Below are 15,075 nucleotides of genomic sequence, written 5' to 3' on the forward strand. Positions count from 1 at the left end.
GGTTTATAATAATAATAATATCCCCTACAAGCATGACCAAAGGTTGCATTCTGCAGCTCAAAGTTCTGAGTACCAGTCTAGCACACCTCCTTCATGTCTACAATATTACACTATACTGGCTCCTGTTTTTCTCCTTTCTTTTCTTTTTGCATTCCGGGACAACAAAGTCATAATCAACACTTAATAGCAAAAAAAGGAATTCCCCATGGAAATTTTCAGGTACATATATATGTGAAGAATAATAAAAATGTGGGTATGACTCCCATGAAGGACATCCAAAAGTAAGTCTTATTATTACAAACGTATACAGACAAAATTATATCAACTGCGTTCTCATGTGTTTGCATAAAAGATATACCTAAAAATTCAGAAGAATCACTCTCATATAACCACAGGTTTACAAAAGCGCTAAATGTTTAATGACTAGCATTATATATAATTTTAATCCAATAACAAAACAAGGCAGAGCATCCCATTAATAGTCATTTTCCACAGAACATGACCAGAAAAGTTTCATCGGATGGCTTTAACATTTTTTTGGGGATGTTCTCTGGAGATGATAAAAATATCTTGCAAGACAATGTTAAAGAAACCCAAAATTAGTAAGTGAACCATGATGGTCGTTTACGTTTTTGTTCTACTATCCGCTTCCCTTCGTCTTCTGCATGGGGCTTTTCATTCTCATACAGGAAGACTGTCTCCACTGTGGGAGAATTGAAGGGGCCACCTTCTTTAGCCTTTATTTCTTGTCTAATAAGGTGAGTTTCATGGCGAACCTTCTCATAGCAAAATCCACAAAGCCAATGTTTCAGTTTTAGGTGGCCACATTCTGGACACATATCAATGTTGTTCTGGAAAGGAAAAAATTGAGATGGTTATGGGAGAAGTGGCTTCAAACTACCAAAGATATTTAAATCCCTGTACAAAAATGTGTTCACAGCATTATAATGATTACAACCAAAACCAGCACAGTATACGGTAATTATAACAGCATTATAACAACAATTACAACCAAAACATAAAATGAAGTCCTAAAAGACAAACATATGAAATGCAATCTGCCTAGGCCTTTGATTTTGATATGTTAACAATGGATAGAGGACCTGAGGAAGCACCCATAGCAGTGCGAAACGTTGACCACTACCTTTCCCACCTTCCTGTATGACGCTACAATGCATTTGCTGCAAGGTTTTGTTTTTTTACACCAATGGATCTGTATTATAATGAATTGAATAAATAGATGTTTTAAGTCTGTGAGTGCATGGACTGGGACTGTCCTTTTGGTGGATTACACGTGGTACTACCTAATACCATTCAGCTGCACCAGAGTAACCAGCGCCAGGTGTTTCTCTTGACACTCTCTATTGAAGAATTAAAATGCAACCTAACCAACATTTTTTTTTTCCAATTCTAAATTGCATTAACAATATTCAAGAAAATATATCACAGCAAAGCTAACATCAAATTATAATAGACTTTAAAGGATACAATAAAATCAGATTTACTTACCTGGGGCTTTCTCCAGTCCCTAGAAGCCTATGTGTCTCTCGCACAGCTCCATTCTCTTCCAGTGTCCTGAGGTCCCCTGCGTAGCGGCCACCGACCTGGCATGTGCACCCCTTGTAGTACTTCTGCCCCCTGCACAGAACACTTCTGGCCAAGGGAGCGTTACAGAGAGCAGCACACAACCGCACATGCGCAGGAGCCATCGACTTAGATTCAGCAGCCGCTACAAAGAGGACCCAAGGAGACTGGCTGAGAGCAGAGTTGCAGCGAGGAACACAAGCCCATTTTTACCACTAAAATCATTCCTGTACACAGGACTGTTAGAGTGCGCTAATATAATCCTGAGAGATATAAATAATCAGGCAGCTAAATTAAAAAGCTATAGAATTGAGCTCATAGCCTGTAGTATCAAAGGCAGATCATTTAGCTCTATGCTATGACTTCAGCCATGGTGCCAGGCACCACATCAAAAGCAATTTTAATACAAAAGGCTGTGAGTTCAATTCTGGGGCTTTCTAATTTAGCTGCCTATTATTTACACGTCTCAGGATTACAACAGCACACTACCGCTGCCCTGTGTGCAAAAAATTTTTTTAGTGGCAAAAACAGGCTGCCTGTGTGTTTGAGGGAGACACAAAAGGAAGCAGTTAGAGCCAACCAAAAGCTGTCATGATGCAAATTCGCAATTCCAAAACGTATGTTTTCCATATTCTATACACATCATAACAGGGTAGTTAGAGTACAATTTTTTGCTATAGTGCCCCTTTAACCGTAAAAATAATTGCTAAAGAAACTGAGGGAAAATGTGCTTGACTAGCCAAGCAGGTCTCTAGACCTGAACCCTATTGAGCATCTGTGGGGCATCCCAAATGAAAGATGGAAGAGCGCAAGGTCTCAAACATCCAACAGCTTCTTCATGGAGGAAGAGGAATTCTAGTGGCAACCCATGAAACTCTAGTGAACTCCATGCCAACAGAGTTAAGGCAGGGCTGAAAAATAATAGTGGGCACACAAAACATTGACATGCTTCCCTCAGAGTTGTACTCACTTTTGTTGCCAGCTGATTAGACATTATCCACTTGCCGACCGCCCACAGCCGATGGGCGGCGGCAAAGTGGATGCCGAAAGGACCGCAATACGCCCATGGGCGTTGCGTCCTTTCGGCATGCCAGGGGAGAGATCACGTCACTGGTGACGCGCGCTTCCCCCGGCAACTGGCTCCGCCCACCCGCGACGACAACCCGCCGGCCGTTCGGAAGCGCCGGCGGGTTGTTAACCCCACGATCGCCGCTACAAAGTGTATAATACACTTTGTAATGTATACAAAGTGTATTATACCGGCTGCCTCCTTCCCTGGTGTTCCCAGTGTCCAAGGGACCACCAAGGCAGGCTGCAGCCACCCTAGTCTGCACCCAAACATTCAAGAAAATATATCACAGCAAAGCTAACATCAAATTATAATAGACTTTAAAGGATACAATAAAATCAGATTTACTTACCTGATCTCCCCCCCCTGCCTCCTGATCGCCCACAGCACCCCTTAGACCTCCCCCCCTGCCCACCCCCCAGACCACGGTTTGCACCCAATCACCCCCCTAATCACCCATCAATTACTCCCTGTCACTATCTGTCAACGCTATTTTTTTTTAGTCCCTAAACTGCCCCCTGGGGACTCTTGATCACCCCCCCACCCCTCAGATTCTCCCCTGACACCCCCCCCCCCCCCGTGTACTGTATGCATCTATCCTCCCTGATCACCTGTCAATCACCCATCAATCACCCCCTGTCACTTCCACCCATCAATCAGCCCCTAACCTGCCCCTTACGGGCAATCTGATCATCCACCCACACCATCAGATCGCCTGCAGAACCGCCGTCAGATCACCTCCCAAGTGCATTGTTTACATCTGTTCTCTCCTCTAAACACCCACTAATTACCCATCAATCACCCCGTCACTGCTACCCATCAGATTAGACCCCTTTCTGCCCCTAGGGCACCCAGTCACCCGCCCACACCCTCAGACCCCAGCCCTGATCACCTCGCCAGTGCATTGCTTGCATCTATTCCCCCCACTAATCACACCTTGAGACACCCATCAATCACCTCCTGTCACCCCCCTAGCACTCCTATCCATCAGATCAGGCCCAATACAACCTGTCATGTAAGAAGCCACCCTGCTTATGACTGGTTCTACAAAATTCGCCCCCTCATAGACCACCTGTCATCAAAATTTGCAGATGCTCATACCCCTGAACAGTCATTTTGAGACATTTGGTTTCCAGACTACTCACGGTTTTGGGCTCGTGAAATGCCAGGGCAGTATAGGAACCCCACAAGTGACCCCTTTTTAGAAAAAAAAAAAAAAAAAAAAAAAAAAAAAAAAGACACCCCAAGGTATTCTGTTAGGTGTATGACGAGTTCATAGAAGATTTTATTTTTTGTCACAAGTTAGCGGAGATTGATTTCTATTGTTTTTTTTTTTTTACAAAGTGTCAATTTACGCTAACTTGTGACAAAAAAAATAAAAATCTATGAACTGACCATACTCCTAACAGAATACCTTGGGGTGTCTTTCAAAAATGGGGTCACTTGTGGGGTTCCTATACTGCCCTGGCATTTTAGGGGCCCTAAACCGTGAGGAGTAGTCTACAATCCAAATGCCTCAAAATGACCTGTGAATAGGACGTTAGGCCCCTTAGCGCACCTAGGTTGCAAAAAAGTGTCGCACGTGGTATCGCCGTACTCAGAATAAGTAGTACAATGTGTTTTGGGGTGTATTTTTACACATACCCATGCTGAGTGGGAGAAATAGCTCTGTAAATGGACAAATGTGTGTAAAAAAAATAAAAAAATAAAAAGAATGTCATTTACAGAGATATTTCCCCCACCCAGCATGGGTATGTGTAAAAATACACCCCAAAACACATTATACTAATTCTGAGTACGGCGATACCACATGTGTGGCACTTTTTTGCACCCTAAATGCGCTAAGGGGCCCAAAGTCCAATGAGTACCTTTAGGATTTCACAGGTCATTTTGCGGCATTTGATTTCCAGACTACTCCTCACGGTTTAGGGCCCCTAAAATGCCAGGGCAGTATAGGAACCCCACAAATGACCCCATTTTAGAAAAAAAGACACCCAAAGGTATTCTGCTAGGAGTATGGTGAGTTCATAGAAGATTTTATTTGTCACAAGTTAGCGGAAAATGACACTTTGTGAAAAAAAAAAACCAATTAAATTCAATTTCCGCTTACTTGTGACAAAAAATAAAATCTTCTATGAACTCACCATACTCCTAACGGAATACCTTGGGGTGTCTTCTTTCTAAAATGGGGTCATTTGTGGGGTTCCTATACTGCCCTGGCATTTTAGGGGCCCTAAACCGTGAGGAGTAGTCTTGAAACCAAATGTCGCAAAATGACCTGTGAAATCCTAAAGGTACTCATTGGACTTTGGGCCCCTTAGCGCACTTAGGGTGCAAAAAAGTGCCACACATGTGGTATCGCCGTACTCAGGAGAAGTAGTATAATGTGTTTTGGGGTGTATTTTTACACATACCCATGCTGGGTGGGAGAAATATCTCTGTAAATGACAATTGTTTGATTTTTTTTTTTTTTTTTTTTTACACACAATTGTCCATTTACAGAGAGATTTCTCCCACCCAGCATAGGTATAATGTAAAAATACACCCCAAAACACATTATACTACTTCTCCTGAGTACGGCAATACCACATGTGTGGCACTTTTTTGCAGCCTAACCGCGCTAAGGGGCCCAAAGTCCAATGAGCACCTTTAGGCTTTACAGGGGTGCTTACGATTTAGCACCCCCCAAAATGCCAGGACAGTAAACACACCCCACAAATGATTGAGGGGCTCACATGTCCTGAGGAAGCGCTCGTTTGCTGAGTGCGAAACAGCTATCGACTGTTTTATCTTGCTTGTCCCTCTCTCTCCTGGCACCCTGTTGCTGTTGATGTTATACATCAGTTTTTAACCTGTTTACAATAAAGGTCAATTTTTACTGGATGTGCCCAGCCGCTTCTAACACCCCACAAATGACCCCATTTTGGAAAGTAGAGACTTCAAGGTATTCAGAGAGGAGCATAATGAGTCCGTGGCAGGTTTTTTTATTTGTCGCAAGTTAGAAGAAATGGAAAATTGTTTTTCTTTTTCAAAAAGTGTCATTTTCCGCTAACTTGTGACAAAAAATAAAATCTTCTATGAACTCACCATGCCTCTCAGTAAATACTTTTGGATGTCCTCTTTCCAAAATGGGGTCATTTGGGGGGTATTTATACTATCCTGAAATTTTAGCACCTCATGAAACATGACAGGTGGTCAGAAAAGTCAGAGATGCTTCAAAATGGGAAAATTCACTTTTGGCACCATAGTTTGTAAACGCTATAACTTTTACCCAAACCAATAAATATACACTGAATGGATTTTTTTTAAAATCAAAGACATGTAGCAGAATAAATTTGGACAAAAATGTATACAGATGTTTACTTTATTTGAAAAATGTCAGCACAGAAAGTAAAAAAAAAACAAAAAACATTTTGACAAAATTCATGTCTTTTTTGATGAATATAATAAAAACTACAACTCGCAGCAGCAATCAAATAGCACCAAAAGAAAGCTGTATTAGTGACAAAAAAAAGGAGGTAAAATTCGTTTAGGTGGTAGGTTGTATGACCGAGCAATAAACCGTGAAAGCTGCAGTGGTCTGAATGGAGAAAAAGGTTCTGGTCCTTAAGGGGTAGAAAGACTGTGGTCCTCAAGTGGTTAATGGCTGTGTGTTGAGTTATTTTGATAGGACAGCAAATTGTTATAAAAGCTTTGCACTATTTTACATTGTATCAATCCCATTAACCTCTTGACGACCAGCTAACGCCGATTGGCGTAAACTGGTCGTCTGCGGGTTACCATGGAAACGGCCACTCGATCGAGCGGCCTTTCCATGTCAGTTCACGGAGGGTGTCTCCGTGAACAGCCGGAGAGCCGCCGATAGCGGCTCGCCGGCAAAATGTAAACAGGCGGGGAAGAAATCCCCGCTGTTTACATGATACGGCGCTGCTGCGCAGCAGCGCCGTAAGTCAGATCGGCGATCCCCGGCCTCTGATTGGCCGGGGATCGCCGGCATATGATAGGCTGAAGCCTATCCCACAATGCGCAGGACGGCTATCCGTCCTGCGCAGCCCAGGAAGGGAGAGGGAGGTAAGGGGAGGGAGGAAGCGCACAAAACGCTGCAGAGGGGGGCTTTGAGGAGCCCCCCCGCTACCCACTAATGGCCGGCAGCGATCAGACCCCCCCAGCAGGACATCCCCCTAGTGGGGAAAAAAGGGGGGTAGTCTGATCGCCCTGCTGATCGGTGCTGCGGGCTGTAGAGCCCACGCAGCACCGATCAGTGAAAATTCCCCTGGTCGGCAAGTGGTTAAAAGGTATAATAAAATGTTTACAAAAACATGAGAGGTGTACTCACTTTTGTAAGATACTGTACCATTTCCCCAATACAATACTCAGACACCAAAGAAGAACATCTGCAAGTGCAGTACTAACAATATACAAAAATATTACAGTACTATTAACACAGCAGCTGTAGAAGTTCAGAAATATAAAATACTACCTTCACTTTTATAAGTTTATTAGGATTCCTTCGTCGGCAGCGATTCACTTCTATGGTTCTCCTAGATTTGGGTGCAGCCATCCAAAATATACTATCCAAAAAACTGGGCACATTATCAGACCGCTCATCATCACTGGCCTCAGGAATTGTTACTGGTGTCTGGATAGCTAAAGCTACAAAATGAGAAATGTAGCAATTAGACTTTCTGCAAAAATATTAAGACTGTACCACTTCTATACATTAAGGGCTAATTCACACTACAAGAGCTTTTTAAACGCTGGAGATTTTAAAAGCTCTTGCTAATGCAATGCTACTGGGGGATTTTTACAAAATCACAACACTCCAGTGTAAACACACTACTAGGATAACATTAGCAAGAGCTTTCAAAAATCAAAAGTGCTTAGAAAAACTCTGTAGTGTGAACAAGCCTGAAGAGCTGAAAGAGAACCCAAGCCAGGAACAAAAGGAATTTGCCAGTAAAAAGGAGCCCCTTAAAACACTAAAGGCGTGTACACACACACACACACACACACGCGATACTGCCGCAAACGACGGGCCTGTCAGACCCTCCCGCTGGGCGGACGTCCAGCCAACAGTAGCGCGTCTGAGCGGATCGTTCAGAAAGCCTTATCAGTCCGCCGACAGTGCGTACATGAACATCCGCCCAGCAGGGGGGGGGGGGGGGGGGGGTGTTAGTGTCTGACAGACCTGTTGTTGGCGGCAGCATCGCGTGTGTACACGCCTTTAAAAAGAACCAGAGACGAAGCACCCTCATGTATTTTATTACATTTATCAGTGGGAACATGACAGTAAATAGTACTAAATCTGCCTGTTAACAGCTCTGATAAGAATCCCCGACTGAGCATTCAGTCTAGGTTTGACCTGCAATCATTATAGCCGAGTCAGTCTTCTGTGAAGTCTTTTCAAGCCTGCCCCCTCCTGGCTCAGCTTTCCTGCTTTGCATACTCAGAGCTCTGATGACTGGGAGGAGCTGCTCCTGCCAAGAAAGAAGCTCTGAAACAATACACAAGTGTGACTGCTGTGTGCACTGACTGTGCAGTCATCATTATCTATGCAGTTTCTTTCCTATGAGAGACACTTCCTACAGGCAGCTGCACAGCATACCAGAATAATGAATGCACACAGATGAAAGGCTGCAGCAGCAGCCCTGCTTGTCTATAGTTTCAGAGCCTAGACAGCACATCCAGAACAGCTCATAACCTGGAAGCAGAATGGGTATGAGCCAGCAGCCATATTGGATTTTTCCTGGAGGAATAATGGATAAAAAAAAAAAAAACTCAAAAAAGGCACACCAGAGCAGTGAAATTATCAGGTAGAGCATTTATTATTTACAAGCTATTGACTGATATGTTTATTTTGTGTGAATTGTTCATCTCTGGTTCCCTTTAGGCTTCTTGCACACCAAGACGTTGTGTTAGGTGCCACGTTAAGGTCGCATAACGTGCACCTAACAACGTATGGTGCTGCAAAAGCCGACGGTAGAGTGAGCCGCGTTCGGCGGCTCGATTCCTATAATGTCTCCCAGAGTGGCGCTAATTGGCCAGCGGGACCACGTGATGCGGAGCGAGACACTCCGCATCACGTGGTCCCGCCGGCCAATCAGCTGCTGCCAGTGCAGTGAATATTTAGTAGCCATGTGCGCGGCTACTGTAGCTGGCTCTCCCCGCCTCCTCTCCGCCCCCCACTGCGCATGTGCAAACAGTCTAACGCGGCTATAGCCGCTCCAACGCCGTAGCATGCTGCACTTTGCACCGAACGTGAAGCATTACATGTAACGCAACGTGGGCTGTGTGAACAGCCCACTTGTGTTACATTGCTGTGCGTTGGGGGAGCGTTACAGGCGCACTAACGTGCGCCTGTAACGTCTTGGTGTGTAAGCAGCCTTAAAGGACTTACGAGGCCAAAACCAGTAAAAAAGGTAAAGTACCTGCATGTTCTTTAAATGCACGGAGGACGCCATCCGCGCCCTCCGTGCAGTTCCGCCGGGTCCCCTTAGTGACATCGTCCCTCCGGGTCGGGCTCTCCAGCCACTCCCAATATGGCCGCCGGAGCTGGCCATGCCGGCGCAGTCCGCATTGCCGCGAGTGTGGCTGCGCAGCTCTAGGGCCAACCCCTCCGAACCACGCACTATCGCGGCTTTCGGAGGGGCTGGCCCTAGAGCTGCGCAGCCGCACTCGCGGCAGTGCGGACTGCGCCGGCATGGCCAGCTCCGGCGGCCATATTGGGAGTGGCTGGAGAGCCCGACCCGGCCTGTGGGGTCGCGAGCGCACGGGGGGGGGGGGGGGGGGTGTGATGTCACTAAGGGGACCTGGGGGAACTGCACGGAGGTCGTCCTCCGTGCATTTAAAGAACATGCAGGTACTTTACCTTTTTTACTGGTTTTGGCCTCGTAAGTCCTTTAAGGGGACATGATGGGGGGCCCCAGGTTAATTCTGCCCAGTGCCCCTATTGACACTAGAACCAGCCCTGCCAGTCACATGTTTACTCTGTCAGCTTTTTCCAAACTCTTCAACATAGATTGCCTCTAATGCTCTGTTCACAGTGGGCATTGCGTTTCCTGTAAAAGCAGGAATGGAAAAATTGTGCTGCATGTGTTGCATCACATACAGGGAAGCATACAGTCAATGAAAAGTATGCTTCACCGTCACTGTTAACACGCGCATTATGCAACAGTGCAACACACTGCTTTGAAATGCTGTGTTCTGTAAGAAAGCACTTCACAAGCTGTACTGTTAATGTCACATAGGTCTTGCATTGCACCACTAAATTCTCCTTCATTTTATATATAAGGACCAATGGAAAAACTTGTTTTCCATACAAAATTACATCCTTAGCACACCAATAATTTCTAGTGTCTTCTTTATTAGTACAGTATAGCAAACACTGTTCTCATATATAAACCCAACCCGGTTTGCCCATCCAGATCAGACAAGGGGAAAAATGTCAACTGGTCTCCTCAACAACTTCCCAATTACACACTGAACAAGGGAGCACCAAATTTGAGGCTACGGGCAGATAAAAGGTCTGGCAAGGAGGAAGATGCTTTGCCTACACCCCCCTCTGCTTTGATAAGGGATATGGAGCTTTGACATAGTGTTACAAAGCCCTGAAGCTAGGCATCCATTATAAAAGTCTAATATTCTAGAAGATTAAAGGGCTGTGGAGTCGGTCCAAAAATCCACCGACTCCGACTCCTCAGTTTAGGATTCCACCGACTCCTCTAATTTGCATATTACAATTTTGTTGATTAAAAGTATGTAACATGAAATTCGTCTCTTAACTGCCAACGCTTAGGAATTTTACTGGACAACTGAAGTGAGAAGGATATGTAGACTACTATATTTATTCCCTTTAGACTAAAACTAGTCCTTGGTAAGAGTACTTGTAAAAGGTACAAACCGGAACAAAGAACATCTATCAGGCCCTAGGCAATGTAAGTGTGGGTACATGTAAGAATGATGTGCAGGTACTCTGCAGGGGAATGAGGAGATTGTAAACAGACAACACCTCTGTGTTCAATGTGCACAGCATTCTCAGTGGATTCCCTGCAGCTCTGTGGGGAGTGTAGATGTATAGTACTACTGTGTAACAAAGTAAACCTGAGACAGATGAAATTAAAGTTTTATACATACCTGGGGCTTCCTCCAGCCGCCTTCAGGATAATCAGTCCCTCGTTGTCCTCCTCCACCACCTGGATCTTCTGCTATGAGTCCAGGTACTTGAGCCAGTCGGGCGTAGTGCGCATGCACACACTCCGCCGCCAGGAGCATACTACACCTGTGCAGCACTATTGCGCAGGTGCAGAATGTTCCTGGCTGTGGGAGCGGCATGCGGCCGGACAGTGCTGACTGGCTGAATTACCAGGACTCATAGCAGAAGATCCGGGTGGTGGAGGACAGCGAGGGACTGATTAGCCTGAAGGGGGCTGGAGGAAGCCCCAGGTATGTATAAAACTTTACTTTTCATCCGTCTCAGTTAACCTTTAATTTGTAGTCACCAAACCAAATTTTAACAACATATCAAATTATTTGATTTCATCAGCAAAGGGAGTGCATACATTTGCATAAATCAGCATCAATGCAGAATTATTTCCATCTCGTTGACCATCTCTATTAGTGACACAGCTACACATCAGGCTTTATTCTTACAGCATAGATGTTATTTAGTATATATAAGAGATTCCTGTGTACACATCATATATACAGTCACAATCAGATATGTATATCTGACCTTAAAAATACGGGGACTGCTTTATTGAAGCAGCACAAGTAACTAATTCTGATTGGTTTATTTCATTTTTGTGGACTAAGCACAGCTATTACTGTATATATACACATTATTTTTAATGACTATTATCTGAGAAATAGAACATTTTATCATATTTTCTATTTTAATTACAGTTACAAATTCATTAGGAGTCGGAGTTGGTGCATTTTTTCTCCGACTCCAGGCACCCAAAATTGCCCGACTCCACAGCCCTGGAAGATTAGATGCTGAATTATATATTAAAGTGAACCTGTAATATAAAAAAAATAGATACAATAGAGGGAAGCAGCTGGACAATCCAGAAGCTTCCCAGATCATCCTGAATCCCACGGTTTCCATGCAGGGTCCCTCTAATCATATCCAAGCAGAGCTTTAGGGATATGTTCTCATGCCTGTGCTACCTTTTGCACTACTGCGCATGTCAAGCACTGACAACCGTTAGGACAGGACGGACAGCTGGCCGAGCGAGAGAGCGTGTGACCAGCAGGTGTGCGCGCGTGCAAGACCGGTGGGTGCCTGTGCGGCAGCGCACGTGACTGGCGGGTGCGTGAGCACGCGGTTATGACATACCTAGAGCCCGTTTTCAAACGGGCTTTGGTCACTAGTAATAATAATAATTAGAAAAACAACCACCATGTGAATACACTCTATCTTTGATAATGGAGAAATTGTTCCAGCATTCTTCATATCCCTCCAAGTCAACGTTTCTATTTCTAGCATGTGCAGAAAAGAACAGATCTGAAGGTCTTCTTGGCAACCAAATTTCAGCAAAGGTTTTCAACATTGAGCCTTTTCTTCTTAAAATTATAAAGCGTTATAGAATCAGAGCTCCTATAAGAGAATGAACAGAAGACCCTTTACCAGAGCTCTGCCACGCTCAGGAAAGAAATGCCCAAGATAAGGAATAAGATGTTACCCGGATGGAGCTGCACGCCAAGAGCTCGGCAAAGAGTCTCCTCAGCCCGCAGGCAGCACCTCCACAAAGCTTGGAAGACACCGCCAAACGGTCCTACGGGCAGCGCCATGTTTCCCTTGACCTCCCTGCTGTCACACCGTAGGACAAAAGGTGCATGCGCATTAACTTATTTGACTTTCCAGTCACAACATGGCCGCCACCAATATGCGCATAGCTGCATCCGTATCTACATTGCGCATGTGTACTTCTAAAGTACCCCGTCTTTTATTGCATTCCGTGATGTACTAAATTTGTACGCTTTGCAACAGCAGTGTGCCCAACAACACCGGCCATTCCTAAATCCGGTTATGCAACGTGCACCCTATTGCGTCAAAGGCAGATGATATGGACTTCATTTCCCAGCAAGCACCGCAGAGGACACAGCAGCAGTAACAGCCGTGATGTATTGAGTGACGTACGAGGCCCTCGCCGAGCTTCTCACAAAGAGGAGGAGCGGAGTAAAGATGGCGGAACGCGGCTACAGTTTCTCCCTGACCACTTTCAGGTGAGTGGGACACTAAAGCAGCCGCACAGCGCTGTGTGACCTGTAGCTATCCCCCCTTCATCCATCCAACGTGAGTGCAAGCTGCATGGCGTTACTGTGCCACCCTCCCCGGCTCCGCGCATCCCCAGGCGGCACTTTGCAGAGTCACCCTGCGCCTGCTCGGCCGTCCAATCACAGTGTGTGATGGAGACACAGGTAGCTAATGGCTGGGGATGGGGGGGACCTCCGTGACTAGTGACATGACATGTGTCCTGCGAGAGCCGCACCTCGTGTGACAGCGGCATCCCTGTAAGGAAGCCGATGCAGCCAGTATTGCGTCTTCACTGCCTGATCTATCCCAGTCTCTCCTGCCACTGTATGACAATGCGTGATCGGCTGTGACTATTCATTGTTCACCTATTCACCTTTTTTATTTTGAAAAATAAGGCCACTAAAGCTGGTCATACATATAGATTTGAGTTCCACCCAAGGTTTCAAAACGATCAAATTTTTTTTATAAAATAATTGATTCAGGAGGAATTTATTCCTACACTGCACATCTATTTCCAATAGATTCCAGCAGGGAATCTATTGACAATCTATCAAACTGCAAAGTTGCACTCTTCTGTGCAGTGCACTATAGGCCATCAGTCTGCCAATGCTCTTGCCCTGCCCCGATTGTGTTACATTTTCTGTCATGTCCAATTGATACTTTAGATTGATTTTTAGTCAAAATTGATCAAAAATCAATCGATTTGACATTAATCGATCTGACACGGGCATACACGGCTTGATAATGCGCCGGTATCGAGCCAGTGCGTCTGCGCGCGGGTGCGTGGATCGATTCCTGCTCGTCCCAGTGGGCACTTATCAGCGCTTTGTTTTTTGCATTGTCTGCCCGCGGGGATCGAGCGCGGTATCGATCCGGTGCGGTGATCGGACACGTTGGATATTAGCCAATTTTATGACAGCTCAGCTTACCTTTACATATGCTCAAAGTATTCAAAATATGTTGGCCCTCACACTACATGGAGGTGCTAAAATTGGCCAATCAAAATTGGATGTGTATGCTCCCTAAAGCTGGGCATACACTGCTTGTTTTTTTTTATTATCAATCGAGCTTTAGGGAGCATACACATCTGGTTTTGATTGGCCAATTTTAGCACCTCCATGTAGTGTGAGGGCCAACATATTTTGAATACTGTGAGCATATGTAAAGGTAAGCTGAGCTGTCATAAAATTGGCCAATTGGTTGGATGTGTGTAGCAGGCTTAAGGGTGCATCAACATATTTTGATATGTCAATTTTACCACTTCCATGTAGTTGAGAGCTTACCTACACAATCTGTTCATAGTATTCAATATTTGTTAGTCCTCATACTACATTAAGGTGGTAAAATTGGCCAATCAAAATTGGATTTGTGTATGAATGCTTAAAGCATGGCAGTGAGACTATAAGAAGAACCATGTGTGACTGCAAAGAGCCTGCCAAGTAAAGTATAACTGCACGGGCACTGGGGATGGCGACGACATAACATGAAATCGATCAGGAATCGTCCTGCGGTTAATGGTGGCCAACAGACTCTCTTCAATCAGATTTCATCAAAGAGAGATTTGTCTCTTGGTCGATTAGCTGCCAAAATTGCCGGATGTATGGTTACCTTAATACATGTTCCATGGGCTAAACCTGCCATCTCTGGTCAATACAGTAATCTGATAAATTATACTGAAGTAGCTAGGGTTCCAATTCTATACTGCCTATAATCTACATACAATTTGCATGCAAACCAGAGTCCTCATCTCATTGACCATCTCTAATTAGCAGTTAGGTCTTCGAAAATCCAGGCCTAGTTTGTTGGATTACACTAAACAGAAGTTTTACATATGCAATGTTGGTTTTTCTTTGTCCCATGGTCCTGGAAAACCTTAGAAACTAAAGCCTAGAGAGTTGCCCCTCAGCACTTACCATCAAATCAGATAGGAGTACAAAAAGTAGTGCATTAGAAGTATGCCATAATTATGTATTGTCAGTACATAAACAGGCATGACACAGCTTTTCAGCTTTCACTTTCACTCTTGCTAGATGGGAGGGGTAGGATTACACAAGGGGAATTTTGAAAGAACTGTATGCAGGCCTAGAGAGTGTTAATGCTTTATACAAGTTAACATTTCATTTGTGTCATTGTACATTTCAGTTTAAAAGGTGATCTGTCATAG

General features: G+C 44.8%; 2 protein-coding genes across 3 annotated transcripts in view; one reads left to right on the plus strand and one right to left on the minus strand.

Annotated features, from left to right (window-relative positions):
* Nucleotides 1-396: 396 nt before the first annotated feature.
* MRPL32 (mitochondrial ribosomal protein L32) lies at nt 397-12,716 on the minus strand. 2 transcript variants are annotated; one of them, XM_068236369.1, is made up of 3 exons: nt 12,337-12,716; nt 7,134-7,306; nt 397-851 (listed from the first exon to the last, which is right to left on the minus strand). In XM_068236369.1, the coding sequence occupies exons 1-3, from the start codon at nt 12,443-12,445 to the stop codon at nt 600-602; spliced, it is 534 nt and encodes a 177-aa protein (XP_068092470.1). In that variant the 5' UTR covers nt 12,446-12,716; the 3' UTR covers nt 397-599. The 2 variants fall into 2 exon arrangements, with proteins under 2 accessions (XP_068092470.1, XP_068092469.1); XM_068236368.1 differs by lacking the exon at nt 12,337-12,716 and adding an exon at nt 12,054-12,240.
* PSMA2 (proteasome 20S subunit alpha 2) overlaps nt 12,516-15,075 on the plus strand; it is a 36,225-nt gene continuing 33,665 nt past the window's right edge. Inside the window, exon 1 of the mRNA XM_068236367.1 lies at nt 12,516-12,880. Coding sequence (XP_068092468.1) covers nt 12,840-12,880 — 41 coding nt within the window. The 5' untranslated portion in view covers nt 12,516-12,839. The remainder of the gene's footprint in view (nt 12,881-15,075) is intronic.

Source organism: Hyperolius riggenbachi, chromosome 5, assembly GCF_040937935.1.
Source record: "Hyperolius riggenbachi isolate aHypRig1 chromosome 5, aHypRig1.pri, whole genome shotgun sequence".
NCBI lineage: Eukaryota > Metazoa > Chordata > Amphibia > Anura > Hyperoliidae > Hyperolius > Hyperolius riggenbachi.

Coding starts and splice junctions, on each gene's coding strand:
- MRPL32 (XM_068236368.1), bottom strand. CDS start 12,204: ATGTTGAAAACCTTTGCTGAAATTTGGTTGCCAAGAAGACCTTCAGAT. Junction 7,307..12,053: donor AGATAGAGTGTATTCACATG/GTGGTTGTTTTT, acceptor CTCATTTTGTAG/CTTTAGCTATCCAGACACCA. Junction 852..7,133: donor ATAAACTTATAAAAGTGAAG/GTAGTATTTTAT, acceptor TTTCCTTTCCAG/AACAACATTGATATGTGTCC.